At 33.7% G+C, this 21,444-nt stretch overlaps 1 protein-coding gene across 3 annotated transcripts in view; it reads left to right on the top strand.

The window, feature by feature from the left end:
- Positions 1 to 21,444, top strand: part of LOC100918759 (cilia- and flagella-associated protein 43-like) — a 201,538-nt gene that overhangs the window by 17,433 nt on the left and 162,661 nt on the right. For all 3 annotated transcript variants that reach the window (XM_031955797.1, XM_031955799.1, XM_031955798.1), the window contains exon 6: positions 8,169 to 8,325. In XM_031955797.1, coding sequence (XP_031811657.1) covers positions 8,169 to 8,325 — 157 coding nt within the window. The remainder of the gene's footprint in view (positions 1 to 8,168; positions 8,326 to 21,444) is intronic.

Here is a 21,444-nt window from a genome sequence, read left to right as displayed (position 1 = left end):
TTTTTTGGCTTGGCAGAATTGTGTTTGTCTTAGAAGTTGGGTATAAGGATATGGTCAATCACAGGACATTACTAAAGCATGGAAAATTACTATTAGCATTTAAATATAACTCTTTACATGCAATTTAATTCAACAAATATTTGTAAAGCATATATAAAATATAAAGAATAGTGTGCTAGGAGGAGAGAGAAATAAGATATGATTTCTGTCTTTATAGAACTTTTATATATGCATATATATATATATATACACACACACAAACACATATTTCTGACCAACTATTATTTTTACCAGATCATTCTATCAAATAGTCATAATAATTCTGCACTAGGTAACTCATAGGATTATTGTGAGACTCATATTAACTGATAGATGCAAAAATGCTTTGAATATCAAAAAACAAGTAAACAAAGTTTAAAAAATAATTTGGGATATGGCAATATAGCTATGATTTAAGATCAGAAGGACCTCCCTCCTTGGAGATTTTCAAGTAGACAGACTGAAGCAGATTCAAGCAGAGAAGTACTCATTTCTCAAGTTTTTTGTGGTAGAAATTCTTTTTGTGAATGGGTTGGCCTTGATGGTTGATGAGGTACCTTTCCACTTTCAAATTTTCTGGAAAAATGAATCCAAGAAACTTCATTTATGTATAATCCATATATAATATTGGACAAATTTTTCACTTCTTGAAAGAATAATTCACTTCTGTAATTACAATGTAGTTATAATAAATATGATCTTAACCTTAAGATAACTACATTCTTTTCTTCTTTCTCCTTAAAAAAAGACTTACTAACTAGAATTATTTTATTATATTGCTCATCTGGTAAAGCCTTGAGGGAAATAAAGGTACACAGGACAAGAAAACGAAGAGGACAAAATTTGAAGATCAAATAGATCAGAAAAGGTCCAAGGTACTAGGCTGTTCCTAGGAAAGAAGTACTAAGGAGATTCTTTAATAGAATATCCACACTGAGAATTTAGCACAGAATAATAAAAGAGAAACTCTTTTCTTATAAGAACTCCCACAAAATAGAACAGCAGAGCAGAATGGGTTAGAAAGCAGAATCAAATATGTTATTTGTCAGAAATATATTGAAAATTAAGGATTCAGAGTTAATATTGGACTATAGTTAAAATTTATTATCCATATTATTTTTATTATTATGCATTATATAGCAATTATTTATTGTTAACCCAGAAAACCAACAGCAAAAATAGGCGCAATAAAAACAAACTGGGAAACTTATCTCTGATCATTAATTATACTGATATGTTTGCAATTATATGTATATATTGTATATAATTGTGCTTCTATGTAATATATATTTACAGGCTTCATAGAGAATGAACTAATATCAGTGCATAGCATATATATACCAAATGTCATGCTAGATAAATATATAAAGAAAAAACTAATTGAATTTCAGTGAGAAATAGACAGTAAAACTATAATCAAGGGGGATCTCAATGTATTCCTTTCAGAATTAGACTAATTTAACAAAAAGACAAAACAAAAAAGACATTAAGGATCTGAATAGAATTTCAAAAAATAAAAGATGATAGACCTCTGGTGAATGTTAAATGAGAATACAAAAGAATATATCTATAATACATATGTGTATATATATATGTCCATATATAATAATGTAATATTATATATGTAATTCTCAATCATATATAGGTACTTTAAAAAATTAACCATATATAAGGGCATAAAACTCTCACAAATGAATGCAGAAAAACAGAAATATTAAACATTTCTTTTAATGTCCACAGCAACAAAAACTGCATTCAATAAAAGGACCTTGAAGAAAGGATTAAAAATTACTTGGAGACTAAGTGACTAAATCCTAAAGAATTGATTGGTTAAAGAATAAATCCTGGAATCAATAGTATTCGGGAAAAGGGAGTGATAGCTTTATACTACTGGGCTCTGGTCAGATTATGAAACATTGTGTTCCTATTTGGGTGTCACATTTTAAGGAGGAAATTGATAAATTAGAGAACATATACAGGATGGTGACCAGGATGGTGAAATTCCTTGAGAACATATCATAGGAGGATTAGTAGAGAAACAACTAGGAATGTTTAAGAAAAGACTTTCTTGAAGGGCATCCTAACTGTCTTCATGTAAAATGAAGAATTATCATGTACAACTGGGTTTAGATTTGTTCTTCTTGGGTCCAGAAGCAGAGGGGGAAGCAGAAGTTACAGAATTGATGAAGCAGAGGTATGTAAGAAAAAACTTCATAATAATTAGAGCTATTGCAAAGTGCTTCTTCAGTTTGTATAAATAATAATCTTTAATCATTAAAACAGTATTTTGGACTTGTAAATTCATGCTTTCTCATTTTAATTATATTAATTTGAATTTGTCTTGTATTAGTCTTGTTAATTACTCATCAGTGATATTAATTTTAAAAACAGATCTGATCTGTCATTTCATTTTGTTTACTTAACTCCAATTCTATCAGTCTCTTTTCTAATTCTTCCCTTAATTATTTTTCTTTTTATATTTGTTAATATATTTCTTTCTTGCTGTTTCAGGTGTCTTTCTTGTGGACATTAATATTCAGCTACACATTTACTACTATCAGTATAGAGCATTAGTTTGACTACATCTTGTATATTTTGACTTTTGCTTATTTTTTAATTTTTGCTTTGACCCAGTCATTACTTGTCATTTTTTAGGCTCTATGTAGACCTACATTTTTGAAGGGTTATGTAATGGGCTGAGGCTTGAATTGATGCATTGAGGTCCTGGACCATACTCTATTAATATATATGCTTGGAGAAAGAATGGCCCCTGCCCACTCTCTGTGCAAGTCCTGATGTGTTGTATAGAAAATGATGATTTTGGTGGATGGAGGCAGAGGGGCAGGAAGAGAGGCAGAGAGAGACTGCTGGCTGGGCTTCTGGTCTGGTGGCTTCTGGTCTGGCTGGCTTCTTGACTCAGCTGCACATATTGCTATCGCGAATTCCCCTTTACCTCCAATCCCCCTTTACCTCCAATGCTTCTTCACCTTTACTGAAAATAAAGATTGAAGATTTTCCCTTAACCTGAATTCCTGACTCAGGCTGATTTTAAAATATGCGGGGTTATATTATCATTTACTATTAATTTTATTACATTAAGATCTAGAATGTAGATCTGGAATGCACAGTTTCTGGTTTTCTAAATTTACCTATTTAATGTTATGTGACTAACATGATTGACTTTTATATAGGATCCATATATGTTGAAAAATAGTATCTATTCTTTATTTTTCCATTGATTTTCCTCCATCTTTTTATTGGACCTATTTTATTCTCCATTTTGGTTCCATAACTTCTTTATTATTTTTAAAAATATATTATGATAGGTTTTAAAATCTCCCATTATCTCTTTATCCTTTGTCTATTTCATCTTTGGAAAGTCTGACCTTTTTCTTTTTAACTTTTACTGATAATTTATTAGATACATGCATATTTAAAATTTATATACTTTTATTCCTTTTAGCATTACATAATGTTCTTGTTTATATCTCTTCTGGTTTGAAGTTGGTTTTGCTTGACATTTTCAGTGATACTATGGCTTTTCCTTATTTGGTGGTAGTGTGGTAAATTTACTTTTTAGTCTCTTTATACCTTCCTTTGTGAAATGTTTCCTTTAAACTACTTTTTACTGAGTTCTTTAAAAAATTCCACTTTGTACTTCTTTTTATTTCAGAGTTTTAGTTCATTTACAATGATTACTATTGTAATAGTATAGTAGAGTATATAGTAATAATGTAGTAGTTGAACTTTTCAAGTCTTCATTTATTCTGAATTATGATTATATATGAATGTGGAATTGTGAACTATTTCTTATACAATTCTGATGATTCTTTTTATTTCTATGTTTTCACTTGTTTTTAGTAATTGTGAAGTTTTAATCCTTTAATGTTATTCTGGAATTTCTAGAACAAGTTCTTTGGATTATTTTGTTTTTATAAAATTTCCAAAAATTTCTGCTATGTTAGTAATCCTGGTTGCTACCTTTGGACCTCTTATTTAGGTTTATCTTTTGCATAGTATGTTTTCAAGTTTTTTACATATTTTAGTGATATTATAAGTTTGTTTTTTCCTGTTGAAAAGTGTTGTATGCAAACATGTTTTGCCCTGTAGCAATGTCTGTTCTTGACTGATTCTTTTGTGTCTTTTATGTTTTCTATTGGTCATTTAAAAATTACTTCTTCATCTTTTTTTTAGCATGTTAATTATATCACTTAATCTCTTTCAATGAATTTTTCTACTTATGAGGTCTTATTATTTTTATTAATTTTAAATTTTTTCTTACCAATGATAATTCTTTCATAATTTTGTCAAATGTGTCATTTGTCTATCGATTTGAGGATGTTTCTGAGAATAATTGTGTTGTTTTCCTTTCTTCATTGCTTTTGATATTTTAATTGTTTAAATTATGACAGAGTTATTGAGATTGTTAAAAAGTTGTTTAGCACTTTTTTTCATTTCCTATTTTGGTTGGTTTTTAATGCTCTTGCATGTTTTTAAAGTTGTTTTTCTTTTCTTGATATTTCCATTTCTCATTTTTTAAGAGGAATATAAGGAATGTGTTTTTGAACCTCTAATTCAGCCATTTTTAAAATTAAAAATCCTGTTTCTTTTCAATATTTTATAAAACATTTTGGCCCATTAGGATATAGCATCAATGTCAAAATTAAGTTAATTTGTTATTAGCGGAATTCTAAAATGGTATTATAAAAAATATGATTTTGTCCAATCTCCTGGTAGTTTAGGTTTGATATTAGAACAGAATAAAACATTCATAGAAGATCTGACAACTAACAAAAAGAGATTTAACCTAGCCACAATAGGGGAATAGTCTGTAATTAGTAAAATATATTAAGTGACTTCTGTGTATTTGGCACGCTGCTAAAAGCTAAGGCATACAAATATGGGAGAAAAAAAAAGTCCTTGCCCTTAAAGACCTTACAATTCAGTGGAGGAAGACAAATACATAAAAGTTGGGAGGTACTTGAGGCATAGTGGAAAAGTGAGACAAGTGCTTAGAGTAGTGCAGCCTGATGCAAAATGAAATGACTGAGCTGAGCTCTCCTCTTAAAAGCTCCCCTTCATGGCTCTACCTTCCTATCAGAAGGGCAAAGTGTAATGATGAAGTGAGTCCCAAGTGAGATCTTGCAGTATTATAAAAGAAGGATATTTAATAACTATATTCATCCAGTACCTTAAATAAATTCAGTTTATTATAGCTTCTCTGGTGCCCTGCTGGTCATCTGCTAGTCAGTGAGGGACAATAGTGTTATATTCAGAAGACTAAGATCTGGCAATTAAGTCTCAAGTACAGTTTTAGTATCTTTTAAGGGAAAGAACCAGCTTACACTGAAGAAGCACTCCAAAAGAAATTCCTCATCCAACAACTATCATACTATCACATGAAAGCCCAAATAGCATTCTTAGTTTTATATCTAAAAGATAAATATAGATTCATATAATTTTATTTTATTTTGTTTTTAGGAAAAGATAACTTTATTTTGTTAAATGAAACAGAATGATCAGTTTAGGGACATCATTTTTGTTAATGTGTTATGCGTGATTATTTTTAGAAAGTGAAAATGAGAGCTAATATTTCTATAGTGCTTTAAGGTTAACAAAGCATTTTCCATGCAAAGTCCATTTAAAATGATGTTTTACCTGACAAATTTTAGAAAGGAAATGTTCCTTTTTATTTTTATTTGTGTGTGTGTGTGTGTGCTTTTTAAATTCTTTGTTATTATAGCTTTTTATTTACAAGATATATGCATGGATAATTTTTCAGCATTGATCCTTGCAAAACCTTCAGTTCCAACTTTTCCTCTCCTTCTCCCCATCCTCTTCCCTAGATGGCAGGTAGACCAATACATGTAAAATATGTTAAATACAATATATGTATACATATCCATACAGTTATTTTGCTGTACAAGAAAAATCGGACTTAGAAATAAGGTAAAATTAACCTGGGAAGGAAATAAAAAATGCACGTGGACAAAAACAAAGGGAGTGGAACTGTTATGTTGTGGTTCACACTCATTTCCCAGAGTTCTTTCACTGGGTGTAGCTGGTTCTCTTCATTATTGAACAAATGGAACTGATTTAATTCATCTCATTGTTGAAAAGAGCCACATCCATCAGAATTGATCATCATATAGTATTGTTGTTGAAATATATAATGATCTCCTGGTCCTGCTTGTTTCCCTCAGCATCAGTTCATGTAAGTCTCTCTAGGCCTTTCTGAAATCATCCTGCTGGTCATTTCTTACAGAACAATAACATTCCATAATATTAATATACCACAGTTTTTTCAGCCATTCTCCAATTGATGGGCATCCATTCATTTTTCAGTTTCTAGCCACTAGAAAAAGGGCTGCCACAAACATTTTTGCACATACAGGTCCCTTTCCCTGCTTTAAGAGCTCTTTGGGATATAAGCCCAGTAGTAACACTGCTGGATCAAAGGGTATGCAGTTTGATAATTTTTTGAGCATAGTTCCAAATTGCTCTCCAGAATGACTGGACGCATTCACAATTCCACCAACAGTGTATCAGTGTCCCAGTTTTCCCACATCCCCTCCAACTTCAGCATTATCTTTTCCTGTCGTTCTGTCAATCTGAGAGGTATGTAGTGGTATCTCAGAGTTGTTTTAATTTACATTTTTCTGATCAATAATGATTTGGAGCATCTTTTCATGTGGTCACAAATAGTTTTAATTTCTTTATCTGAAAGTTGTCTGTTCATATCCTTTGACCATTCTTCAATTGGAAAATGGCTTGATTTCTTATAAATTTGAATCAATTCTCTATATATTTTGGAAATGAGACCTTTGTCAGAACCTTTGACTGTAAAAATGTTTTCCCAGTGTATTGCTTCTTTTCTTATCTTGTCTGCATTAGTTTTGTTTGTACAAAAGCTTTTTAATTTGATATAATCAAAATTTGAGTCATATAATTTTAAAGCCAAATACCTTAGAGATAATTAGCTCCAACCTCATTTTACAGATTAAGATATTTAGGATGAGAGGTGGGAGAATCAGGAACGTAATTCACACATCCTAATTTATAAGCTAATGTATGGTCTACTTTTTCATGTTATTATTGCCCAATATTTGTTGTTGACAAAGAAAAGAATTCTTCTTTCATATGCTCTAGAGCTTTTAATAATCAATTGTAATTCTTGGCTCTAAAATATATTGTTGCTATTCCCACATAAATAAATATTTTTCTAAGTGCATGAACACATAATCTGTACATGCACCTTTGACAGTTTTTGGGGGGATCAAAATCATGTAGGGCAACATTATTAGGTAGAAGAAGTCATTAGCATAATTTGAACTATTCTCTGAATTTACCATAACATATGTAACATAACATATATATTCAGTAAAGAATTTAGGATTTTCTCTCAACAACACTTAGGGCAAATGACTATGAAAACATATGAAACAAGATAAAAATAAATAATTTTCTCAAAAGGAATGACTACAGCCTGAGAATTTTCATAGTTTGAAGATATATTTGAACTGAAAAGAGTAAGCAAACAAGGAATCCTTGAATAGTTTCATAAGGAAATACTTATTTTCTCTTTGCATAATGACATTCAGTGACAGGAAAATTAGAAATGATTAAGATTTAGGATAGGCCAAATAAAAAAATTGAAGGGTTAAAAATCTAATGAATTTTAAAATGTAATTGTAAACAAACATAACTGGGGTAGAGTGACAAGAGCTTTCTCTCAAAGCACTGAAATTTAGAAGACACTGACTTTTTATGGATATGCTTATTTCCTTAGTCCAAGTAGCTTTACTCTCAGTAAATGTCTTTCTGCCTAATCCCACCCTAGATAATACTTGTGATAATGTGGTCATTTCTTCAAGTGGTTACCTCTCTATATTCTGAAGCTTCCTCTTCCTTCTTTCTCATATAGTGGTCAGTTCTTCATCAGCATAGAAAGCTCATGAAATCCTGGTATTATGTGATTATTTTTCTTAGCAACCATGAACCAGCTGAAGTTTCCACCTTGGTTCCTTAACTACTTTTCTATATGCAAAAATTCTTAGATATGGATTTGTTTGCAAACCTCTAATATATTTGATGTCTTTAATAAAATTTTAAAAAATGTTTTATTTAAGCCTAAAGATGATTTGCATCCCTTGGTCCATCCTACTACACACTGCTGGAACTCAACAAATGAACTCTATGTGAGTTGTGAAGAGGGTCATGTTCTTTTGATAAATGCAGAAAATCTACTTGTTACTGTCCTGTCTCGGATTGCTCAAGTACCACAAGGTAAGAAGCAATTCTACTAAACATTTTTAGACATATATATATTTTTAAAAAGCATTCTTAGTATGCTTAAAGATAATTTTATTCCATATTTTTCCTTTTCTTGAAGCCATTTTTGATATGCTTCTTTATACTCCATATCAAATAAGTCATCTTGTCCTGTAGAATTTTCCTGTAAAATGGTTCATATAGTTGGCTTTCATTCTCAATTTCCATTATTATCATACTACTCTAGGTCCTAATAATATCATACCTGAGTTTCGACAATGGTCTTCTAGTTGGATTCCCTAAATATAATCTCCAGTATGTTCTATGTACTGTTGCCAGACTAATCTTCCTTCAGTATTACTTTTATTATATAGTTATTAAAAAAAACTTGGAAAGCTTCATATTCAGTCTAAGCTCCTCTCTGTGGTTTTCCATATCTTTCATAATTTATATTCAATCTACTCTGCTTTCTTGATCTTTTATTATTTATATTATTTTTAATTTAGTATTTTACTTTGTCCTAGGTTTTTTTTTTAACTTTGATACTTTGATACTTTGCCTTCCTTCTCTTCCTCATTGAGAATGCAAACAATTCAATATAGGTTATATATGTATAGTTATACAAAACTTTTCTATAATAGTCATGTTGTGAAAGAAAATATAGACCAAAAAACATCTCAAGAAAAGTAAAGTTAAATAAATATGCTTTAATATTTATTCAGACACCATCACCAATCCTTTCTCTGGGGATAGATAGCATTTTTCATCATAAGTCTCTCAGACTTGTCTTGGATCATTGTATTGCTGAAAATAAGTCATTCAGAGCTGATTATCTTAGAATATTGCTACTTTGTACATAATACATTTCACTTTGTATCGGGTCTTGGAAGTATTTTCACATTCTTCTGAGAACATTCTGCTTATCATTTCTTATAGCACAATAGTATTCCATCATAGTCATGTACTTACAATTTATTCAACCATTATCTAATTGATGGGCATCCCTCAATTTCCAATTTTTTATCTCACAGAAAGAGCTGCTATAAATATTTTTATACATATATGTCCTTTTCCTTTTTTTGTATTTTATCTCTTTTGGGATAAAAACTTACTATTAGCTAGATCAAAAGGAATGCATGGTTTTATAGCCCACTTCGGGCATAGTTTCAAATTGCTCTACAGAAAGGTTGAATCAATTCACTATTCTATCAACAATGCATCAATGTCTCATTTTTCCCATGTCCCCTTTAATATTTGTCAGTATCCTTTTCTGTCCTGTTAGTCAATCCAGTAGATATGTTGTAGTACTTCAGAATTGTTTTAATTTTAATTTCTCCAATCAGTAATGAGTTGGAATATTTTTTCATATAACTACGATTACTTCATCTGAAAACTGCACATATCTTTTGACCATTTACCAATTAGGAAATGCCTCTTATAATTTTTATTCAGTTATCTGTATGTTTGAGAAATGAAGCCTTTATCAGAGGAATTTGTTTGAATTTTTTTTCAGTATTACTCTTGTTAACTGTATTTCCTCCCATTATCCCACTCTCTCTTTCCTTTTACCTAGTCCCTCCTCAAAAGTGTTTTGCTTCTAACTACCTCTCCTCCAATATGCCCTCCTTCCTATCATCTCCCCATCTCTTATTCCCCTTCTCCTACTTACTTGTAGGGTAAGATAAATTTTTATACCCATATTGCATGTATATGTTACTTCCTCTTTGAGGCAGTTCTAATGAGAGTAAAGTTTACTCATATTCCCTTATCTCTTCCCTCTTTCCTTCCTCTGTAAAATATTTTTCTTGGCTCTTCCTGTGATCATTTACCTACTCTACCTCTCTTTCTCTTTCTCATCCCTTAATTTCACATTTTTAGATATCATTCCTTCTCATTCATCTCTTAAGACTTACAAATAGCATCTTCTCATGTGAGAATACATATTCCAATCTCATTAAGTCCTTTATGATTTCTCTTTATTGTTTACATTTTTATATTTCTCTAGAGCCTTGTATTTGAAAGTTAAATTTTCTGTTCAGCTCTGACAATGCTTGAAAGTCCTTGATTTCATTAAAGATCCATTTTTTTCCCTGAAGGATTATACTCAGTTTTCCTGGATAGTTAACTCTTGTTTGTAATCCTAGCTCTTTGACCTCCAGAATACCATATTCCAATCTCTCCAATCCTTTAATGTAGAAGCTGCTAAATCTTGTGTTCTCCTGAGTGTGGCTTTACTCTACTTGAATTGTTAGGTTTTTTTTTCCCTGGATGTTTGCAATATTTTCTCCTTGACCTGGGAGTTCCAGAATTTGGCTATCATATTCCTGAGAGTTTTCATCTTTAGATGTTTTTCTTTTTTATTATAGCTTTTTATTCATAAAACATATGTATGGGTAATTTTTCAACATTGACCCTTGCAAAACCTTCTGTTCCAATTTTTCCCCTCCTTCCCCCATCCTCTCCCCTAGATGGCAGATAGTCTAATGACATATTAAATATGTTAAAGAATATGTTAAATCCAATATATGTATACATATTTATATAGTTATCTTGTTGCATAAGGAAAATCAGATCTAGAAAGAAAGAAAGAAATCTGAGAAGGAAAACAAAAATGCAAGTAAACAATAACAGAAAGAGTGGAAATGCTACGTTGTGATCCACATTCTTATCCCATAGTTCTCTCACTGGGCGTAGCTGATTCTCTTCTTTACTGAACAATCATTTCATTGTTGAAGAGAGCCACATCCATCAGAGTTGATTATCACATAATCTTGTTGTGGTGTATAATGATCTCCTGGTTCTGCTTATTTCACTTAGCATCCGTTCATGTAAGTCTCTCCAGGCCTCTCTGAAATCATCCTGCTGGTCATTTCTTATAGAACAATAAGATTCCATAACATTCATATACCATAATTTATTCAACCATTCTCCAATTGACAGGCATCCACTCAGTTTCCATTTTCTATTGGGATGTTTTTCAAGGAGTGATAGGTGGACTCTTTCAATTTCTATTTTACTCTCTGGTTCTAGAATATTAGAACAGTTTTCCTTCATAATGTCTTGGAGGATGATGTCTTTGTGTGGGACAGCAACCCTTCCCAAATTAACATTAGAGACTTTCAAGGTAGAAGATAAAAAGGAATTTATTATGATCTCATGAGAAAGGGCAACTCCCTACTGTTGTGATGTCATAGAGAGAGTGCAAAACATAAGCTGCAAAACACAGAATTGTATAGATTCTAACAAAGAAGCCCTCCTACCCCATCACCTCCTGGCCCTTCTTCCCATTGACTGGGGAGTCCAGGATCACAATATAAATGTGAAAATCTACCCCAGAGACAAAGAACAAAGAAATTAATAATACTAGCCAATGACATACTCTTTAGGAACTTAATGTTGATGTGGCAAAAAAAAAATGTTTGCTTAAGATAAGCTAACACCTATGGCTTTGGCTTAAAGCACAACTTGTTATTGCAAAGCTTCAAGTTATAATTAGAGAATAGGTTTGGGGCCATATTCTTATGAGGGATCTTCACTCAATTTATCTCATTCAGCTTTCAGGTAGTCCAATAATTTTAAAATTATCTCTTCTGATTGTATTTTCCAGGTCAGTTATTTTTTTTCCAAAGAGATATTTTACATTATTTTTTTCCCATTCTTTTGGCTTTATTTTATTGTTTATTGATTTCTTATAAAATCATTAGCTTCCATTTGTTCAATTCTAATTTTTAAGGAATCATTTTTTTCAATGAGCTTTTGTATTTCCTTTTCCAATTTTGCTTTTTAAGGTATTCATCTCTTCACTGGCTTTTTATGCTTCATTTACCATTTAGTCTAGTCTAGTTTTGTTTGTGTGGCTTTTTAAAAATATGTTTATTTCATTAAATAAGAGAAAAAAACAGATTAGAATACAGAAAAAAAAAACAAAGCAGAACATTGTCACGTGCCCACAGAATTCAAAGTACATAAAAATTAACTGTTCAAGAAAGGATATATAATACTAGAAGAAATTATATTCTTGTATTTTCTTATTTCCTTTGCTTCCTTGTTCTTTGCTGTGCACTTTTAAACTTTTTTTTCCCCTTTCATCCCCCTCACCTCTTCCAACCAGGCTGTAGTTAAGCATAGATATATTTATATATACATATACTAATATAAATATATATATACATACATTCACACACATATATAGTGTGCATATATATACACTCACACATATTCACATCTACCCACAGACACCCACATATATACATATATCTATATACACACATATATAGAGCTGTATGTATACATAGCTACATATTGAGATACATAAACACACAATATATATACATAATAAACATATACACACATGCACTTACCCATATGTAAACATGCATCTAAAACATTAGTGTGGTTGACATATAATGTAGATTTCTCTCAAATAAATTTTAAGTTTGAGTTTGTCTAAGATCAGTAATTACTTAGCTGTACTTTTTTTCTAATAAATTCTACCCTGATCCTTATTGTAGTGTTTGTATATGTATCTTCTTTCTTATACCTGCTAGCTCTTCTACTTTAATCCTGCTCCTTAACTTACCTTGCTATTAACTCACCCCCCATGAATCCCTTCCTTGTCTTCTTTCACCCTTTGCATTTTTTTATTCAATATTATGGATAATTTTGCTAGATATGATATTTTTGGCTACAGACCTACTTCTTTTTATTGCTGGTATGTAGGATTCTAGGATCTGCAGTCTTTTGTTGTAGCTGCTGCTAAGTCCTGTACAATTCTAATTGTAACTCCAGCATATTTTTGAATTGATTTTTATTTGCTTGTGTTTTGCAAAATTTTCTCTTTTATCTAGGGGCTTTGAAATTTGGCAATAATATTCCTATGTGTTTTCCACAAAGGATCTCTTTGAGATGGTGATTAGTAGATTTTTTTCTATTTCTACTTTTACCTGATTTTCTGTCACTTTAGGACATTTTTTTTGGATTATTTCTTGCATTATTGTATCAAAATTCTTTGATACAGCTTTCAGATAGTCCAATTTTATTTTAAATTTTTTTCTCTTTTTGATCTATGCTCCAGATGTGCTTTTTTGTAAGATGTTCTACTTTCTGTTCTATTTTTTCATTTTTCAAAATCTTATTTTTCTGGGATGGTTTTACTTTTTAAAAAAGTTTTTTCCAATATTTTTGAATTCTTCTGGAAATTCTCTCTGAACTGAGAGCCATTTAACATTACTCTTTGTTGTAAAAGCAGCTTTTTTTTCCTTCAGTGTTGTCCTCCTAAGTTGAATTCCATATTCCCTATTCCCATAGTAAATTCTTCATTGCCATTTCATTTTTTTTAATGAGAAGTATTATATCAAGCATCATTCATCATTAAAGCACCTTTAATTGCAGGGTGGGGGGAATGGTGCCTCTAGCTTCACTTTAGCTTCCACCTCTGATCTGGAACCCCAAACCAAGAGTTACTCCCTCCTACAAGTGCCTCCAGTCAGCACTATCCCTGCCACTCTGTACTCACTGGTTTCTTCTCTCTCAGAGCCACATCTAAGTAGCACAACTGGGCCTGGCTTTCCTAATCAGCCTAGGTTCCTTCAGTCTTCCTGGACTTAGACCCCAGAGTCTTCACACTGATGTGAAAGTCTCTGTGGTTCCTAATGAGATTCCAGTCAAACCAGCTAGCCTTCAGAGGGGTGGCACCTGCTGTTTTTCTGAAGCTAACCTTATTAGGATTAACTAATCCTCAGCCTGAAGGTCTTCTGATATTCTTGAGTTGTGCCAGAAGTACCCTGTTCTGTCCCAAGTCTTCTTGATTTTTCACTCTATGTTTCCCCTGAGGTACAAATTTGTTCTCTTTTGGGGGCAATCTGGAAAGACTGAAATTTACAGTCTTAACTCCTCCATTTTCCCAGACTCCTCCACCTCAGTATAGTTTTTAAGGTATTATTTTCTTCAGTATTTTTTTGTCTTTTACCAAGCTGTTGATTGATTTTTCTTGATTTTCTTGCATCATTCTCATTTTTCTTCCCAGTTTTTCCTCTATTTTTTTACTTGATTTTCAGAATCTTTTTTGAGGTCCTCTATGGCCTGAGTTCAAGTCACATTTTTCTTGGAGGCTTTGGATGTAGGAGCTTTGACTTTGTTATCTTCTCTTTTTTATCTTCCTGGTCACCATAGTAACTTTCTAAGGTCTGAATCTTTTTCTTTTTGCTAACTCCCAGCCTATTACTTGACCTTTAACTCTTTGTTAAAAAGAAGCTCTATTTATGAGGCATACAGTGTACTGTTCCAAGCTTTAGGAGTTTTGTGTAACTGCTTTCAAAAATACTTCTAGGGACCTCTAAGTTTTCAGTTTTTCATAACTATATAACTATAACTGTGATTTAAGTAGAGATGTGTTTACTATTCCCCAGGGCTATGCTTTCATCTGTGCATGACCAAGAACATTCTTTTCTGCCTTGTAACTGTGACTAGGGTTCCTGCTCAACTATGGCTTTCAGCTCTAGTGTACTAGTGTTCTGAGATTGCTACCTAGGATTCAAGTATGGGCAAAGCAGCTTCTTTTGGCCAATTGTTTTTACCCCTTTACTCTCTGTGACTTGAGAGCTTTAGAAGCCATTGATTCTGTAACTTTCAACATTTGCAGGGGCCAGGGCTATGCTGGCATAGTTTGGGTTGGACTATGTTCCACTGTCATCCTAGTCCTACAGACCTTTCCTGCTGACTTTTTAAGTCATCTTGGGTTGGAAAATTGTTTTAGTCCATCTTTTTGTGGGTTCTGTAGTTCTAGAATTTGTTTTGAGTCATTATTTAAAAGTATTTGAAAGGGTTTGGGGAATCACAGGTGAGGCCTAGACTTTACTCTGCCATCTTAGCTCCACCTTCCTACTCTACTTTCTTATTCAGACTTATCTTCTAAAATAAAATTTCTAAATATCATTGCTTCCTTCTATCAGGTTAGTGTCCTTGTTCAGTTGTTTTAGTCATGTCCAATTCTTTGTGAACCCATTTGGGGTTCTCTTGGCAAAAATGCCAGAGCAATTTGTTATTTTCTTCTCCAGCCCTTTTTACATATGAGGAAACTGAGAAGACAAGGTTAAATAACTTGCCCAGGGTCACACAGCTAGTAAGTGCCTGAGACCAGATTTGGAAGATGAGTCTTCATAACTATAGTCCCAACCTCTATCAACTGCTCTGCTTAGCTGCCCATAATGTTCTTATCATATCACAATCACATTATACTTATTGGTACATTTATGCCTTTGATCATGTTACTGCTTGTGCTTTTCTTTTGTAAATTCTCCCAGACCCAGATCACCTCTCCAACAATGTTTCTTTGAATAGTTTAGCTTTTTTGATCTTTGACTCCTTCAAATTTCTACTTGAGGGTAAAGTATGTACCACATGAGTTGGCATTAATTTACCCTGGATTGGTTATTAATTGTGTCATTTTTATCATTATTTTTAATTGTATTACATTGTAAATGATTTTAGGGATGGACTCTTTATTTGTATCCCTTATAGTACCTGTAGTATTGTTTATGTGGTGAAATATTTTTATTGAAATTTGAACTAATACTTTCATATTTCTTGTAATTTTTACATACTTAAAACAATAGCTCATATTTGTATAGTAATTTACAAAATACTAAGTATTTTAGTAAATCAATCATTCATTAAACACATTTATCAGGCACCTATTATGAGCCAAGCATTTTTCTAGGTATTGGGGATACAAAACAAAAAGTGAAATGATCTATACTCTCAAAGAGCTTATTTATATCCTATAGGGAGGAGACAACATATAGCTATATATGTGTGTATGTATAAAATATATACAAAATAATTATAATGCAATTAATTTTTTGTGGGTACTACCAGTAGCTGGAGGAATCAGCGAAGGTTTCATGTAAAAGGTGGCACTTGAAGAGAAATCAAGATTTTAAAAGAGAAGAGGGAATATAAGCATAGTATATTTCAGATATGGAAAACATTCTTGCAAATTCAAAGAAATTAAAATATAATGATGTGTTAAAAATATCAAGAAAACTTTTCTGGCTGAATTAGAGAAGATGTGAAGAGAAATAAATTATCGATTAGAAAAGCAGATAGGGGCCAGGGTGTGAAAGGGTTTAAATACCAAACAGAGGAGCTTAAATTATAGGAACCAATCACTGGAGTTTATTCATTATGGAGTGTAAGGTCAAATCATTACTTTAGAAAAAAACAAATCAGCAGCTTTTGAATATGGATTATTGAAGCAAGAAGAAATTGAATATGGATACCTGAAGCAAGAAGAAAACCCTTTCAATTAGCTCAGCTGAGTGATGATGAGTCTTGAAATAATATAATGGTTATATACCTAAGAGGGAAAGTAAAGGATGGGAAAGATGTTGTAGATGTGGAAACAACAAAATTTGGCAACTAATTTACTATTTGGGAAGTGTGGAACTGAAGTTAATATTGACATTTAGAAGGACTGGAATAATGACGGTATCCTGATTAAAAGTGGCCTTTTGAAAGAAGAGGTACTAAAATCTATTTCGAACATGTTGAGCTTAAGAAACCTGTGAAGATCGCGTATTTTAAAATCAGCAGGAGTCAGAAATTCAGGTTAGGGGAAAATCGTCAGTCTTTATTCTCAGTGAAGAAGGATCGGAGGTGGAAGAGAATCGGCGATAGTAATATGGCAGCTAGTCAAAAACTAGCTGACCACACCACACAACCAGCAACTAGGATATCGACCCAGGAAACTCTCCCACTTCTCTTCCTGTCTCTCTCTTTGCCTCAACCCTTAAATGTCATTTCCTATACAACACATCAGAATTACAAGAGTGTGCAGGGAATTCTTTATCCAATCATGTATATTAATAGAGTAAGCCCAATTACTTTTAACCCCTCAAGTCTTGGGACCTAGCATCAACTCAAACCTCAGCCCATTCATCTCCCGCTTTCTTTTATTTTAGAACACAGGTGGTTCCCCCCGCTCTCAGGGAAGTCAGAGCCCCGGGGAATGATCACAGCCTCTAACTTCTCAGGGAAAGGTGAAACACCAAAAGGAGGTGATCACAGCCTCCCTGACTTCTCAGGAAAGTCAGTGAAAGCACTAAAAGGAGATGATCACCCCTCCCTGACATCTCAGGAAGGGATAAAAGCACCAAAGGGAATGGGGGTTGCTGCAGGTTTTCTGGGCTGAAGGGTCTTTTAATCACAAACCCTCAGCATGGGAGGAACACAAGCACATACAATACATAGGCTATTAGGATGCTCTCCCCACAGTCAGTCAGGCTTGATGTTTAACAAACATGAATTTACAACAAGTAGAAATAGCAAACAATATAAATCAACATGGAGTTGGAAAAAGATCACCAGAAGTCCTAGAAGGAGGGTATGTAAACAAAGTCACAATACACCTTCTTCACAAAAAAGATATCAAAACCAATCTATTGTCCATTCTTCCATTGGGAATCAAGTCCCCCTGGTTTTGAAGTCCTGCAAAAGTCTTTTTATGTTTAGGGAATCAATGATTCCACAGATTTTGAAGTCCTGTAAAATCTTATCATTTCTCAGAGAATCCAATGATTCCAGGAGTTTTCAATCCCATGTTCAGAGAATCCAATGATTCCTGAGGGTTTTCAAATCCTATGTCTCAGAGAATCAATGATTCCTGGGTTTCAATCCATGTTGAAATCAATGATTCCTGAGGGGTTTTGAATTCAACAATTTTTTGATGTCCAGGGTCAAGGCCATAACTTGCCAGCTCTTTCAATGATGAGCAACAGCAAAGAACCACCCGATATTTCTTGGGTCTTCTCCTTTCTTTTAAGGGTTGCTCCTCTCTTCCGATGGACAATCGAATTGGCTGTTGGCACCCATCATTCCTTCTCCACCTGTGAGATACAACAAACCCTCTCCCCAAAGCAGTTAGCCTATCTGGTCCTTTCCATTCCTTTTGCATCTCCCACATCACCTGGCGATTATCTAAATATTGGACTGCTCCCTGGACCTGTCTGCAGCCAGTGTCTTTTCAAAAATCAAAGAAGTTAATGTATAAAGGGCTAGATTTAGAATTTTCTAGGGTTACCTTGGCTCCCCTTTCTTTTGTTTTGGAGGGGGCGTCTTAATATCTCTTTCTCCTCTCCACTTTGCCTGTCCTTGAAAGGTTAAAGGTTATCCAGTGGTATGTAAAATCTTATACTTCACAAAGTGTCAAAATGTTTTATATAAGCAGGACCATTTCTGTTTTTATTCTTGTGGCACACCATAATGGCAAATGTTTTTGAAATTCAGTGACCATGGGCTGCTTTTCCTGCTGTATTGCAAAGTGAATCCCGAAAAAATGTCTACAAACCTGGATAAAAGACAGATACCAAAAATTTATAATGGGTCACATCCATTTGCCAGATTTCATTGGGTCCCAAACCCGGGGTTCTTCCTGGAGGCAGTGGAAAGGAAGACAACCAACGGCTTTTACCATCTAACTTCCTCTCTTTTCCAAATTGAATAAAGGTCGACAACCTGATGATATTTGAATAGATCCGGGCTTCCTGGAATAAAGGGGTATTAAACATAGTTAGAAGGGGTATTGACCAACAAGTTAGGGCTATCTGCCGAATTCCATCAAATAGGGACCTGGAAGTCCACTATGAGAATGGCATGTAATATAAAGATCCCTGGATGCTTTCTCACTTGCTCTTGGTTTTTGAAGCTGTTAATAAAAGGCTGCAAATTTTATTTGGGCTGTCTTCTTTGACCACACCTACTGAATACTGAATCAAATTTAATATTTATGTCTCCCTGGATAATAAGTAAGAGCTAAATGATGGCATTAATTCTTCTGCTAGTGGATAAAAGGGAGTTCTGCTCTCTCTTTATAGTTAGTCTTTTACAACACAAATATTTGTTTGGATGCATCCGTGAAGATAGTTGGTCCTTTAAGGGAACTTTGGAACTTTTCTTCAGAATCCATCCCAATTATTAAAGTCTAGTTATCTTTAATGGAAATTAAAAATTTGGGAAGGGAATAAAATTTCCTCTGGATAATTCAAACACATTAATTTGTGTATTGTATAAAAATTAATATCTTTCAGGCTTTCCCAGATAATTTACTTAGCAGTGGCCTTTAATAAAATTCTAACAAACTGGGTAAGTGTAAGGCTTTGTTCTGGTTGTGCGGGGGTTACCCTCTATCACACTTGTTTGTGAAGGACTGCTGTGGATCCTCTTTGTGGCAAAACTGAATATCTCAAAGGGTTTTGGTGCTCTTTCAAACATTGGATAAAAGCCAGTTCAACCCTCAAAGCCTTTACTTCTTTTGTAAAGCTTGGTAATTTAAAACACTTCTCCCTTAAAAGTTATAACAGTTTGAAATAGGTATCAAACCTAAACGTGCAATTTGGATATCTTATCAATTTCAAAATCTTCAATTTTTAGCTTTTCTTTCTTAGGACAGTTTTGGATTTAAGCCCTTAGGGTTACTTCATATCCTAAATTTGAAAAACATTTTTAATTTTTTTGGTCTATATATTTTTAATTCTAGTGTTTCATGGTCTTTTAATGTTTTACATTTTTTCTTCCATCCCAAAATTCATCCATGTAATTAATAGCATAACTTTTGGGAATCTTTTCTTATGGACAAGAGCAGCACAACATACATTTGACACATATGGGCTGTTTTCATTCCCTTGGCCTTCCATTCATATCTTTATAAAACCATAAGTTAATGCTGGGCACTGATTTCATATCCCCTTTCAGAGGGAATAGAATAGAAATAATCCTTAATATCCTTAAAAAAGGCCATTCTCTAGGCAACTGAGTGGGAGTCCGGCTGAAGAGTTCCCATAGTTTCCATCTGTTCATTCACTTTTCAAATCCTTAACATCCTCCATTTCAGATTTCTTTTCACAACAAAAACCTAGAATTCAAGGACTTAAGAAGGTTTAAGTGTCCTTGTCAAGCTGCTCCTGTACTATATCTAATAAGACCGAATTTTATTGTTATTAAGGGCCACTTTCTATCCACACTGGTTATCAGTTTTTCCATTGGATAGGAAAATTTGAAAGTGTTGAGGCCTTCAACAGCAGCCCTGCTTAAAAACCAAGTACTCATTTTAACCCTAATTGCTGTAAACTCTCTTCCCCACAGATTGATGGTTTTTCTACTAAAAGGGTAAAACTCCTGTTTGCCTTCAAAGTCCATCTCATAGAAATAACTTCAGCTGCTATTGATCCTCCTACACCAGACGTAGGTGTGCTTTAATCTTTGGGTGACTGGGCCAGTTGGCCCTCAATGACTGTCCATCTGCCAGTTCTACCAATCCTTCCAATGGAAGGCCATTTATATAGATCATGAGCATGGGTCAGTCAGTATTCAGCTTTCCAGTAAATTGCTAATTTTTTGATCTGGAATCAGAATCTGGTGACTATCACCAGGCTGTTATTAGATTCTGTGAGTAAACCTGATTACTATTTCTCCTGGGTGATAAATCCAATTGTCTGCCTGTTTGGTGACGGGAATTATCTCATTCCCCAGTTTCCCACATCAGTATGTGGATGGCATTTTTGTTACTCTCAGGGGTAAAATGGTCAAGCCTACTGTGCCTGGGGCGGGATCCATAGACTGGAAGGAACAGATTTCCACCTCCCAGGGGTATCTCATTTCTCAGCTTCCTTTCCCCTAATTTAATCCTTTCTCCCATCAGGTTGCTTCCTGGCTGTTTTTTAATCCCTTTCCCATCATAGGCTTCCTGGCTGATTGGTCATATTGGGGATTGGCCATTTGGCACTCTCTGGGTGCCCTTGGTATCATGCCCCAAGTGTTTTCCGGGGCCCTGGGGTGGCCCCTCATCCCTTCCTAACCTGTCAAATTCTGAGGCCCAATGGGAAGCCTCTTTGCATTTGGACATGGGGTACTGGGTCTTGTTCTCCCCACCCTTTCTCCTCTGCCTCTATACCAACATTAGCTTTCAGATGCCTACTTTACCACAAAAGCATTGATGTGTCTCTTAAAGTCCCTTGGGAAGGGACCCTGTCTCCCATGTTGGGATCTTGGGAAGTCCATTGTCTGGCTATAAAGGCATTTGTCCCACTGTGGCGCGTCTTATAACTCCTCTAAAAAGGACATCCTTGCAGTCCTAGTAAA

This window comes from Sarcophilus harrisii, chromosome 2 (genome assembly GCF_902635505.1).
Source record: "Sarcophilus harrisii chromosome 2, mSarHar1.11, whole genome shotgun sequence".
Classification (NCBI taxonomy): Eukaryota; Metazoa; Chordata; class Mammalia; order Dasyuromorphia; family Dasyuridae; genus Sarcophilus; species Sarcophilus harrisii.
The sequence above is the reverse complement of the archived record's forward strand: the minus strand, read 5'-3'. Positions and strand labels throughout refer to the sequence as shown.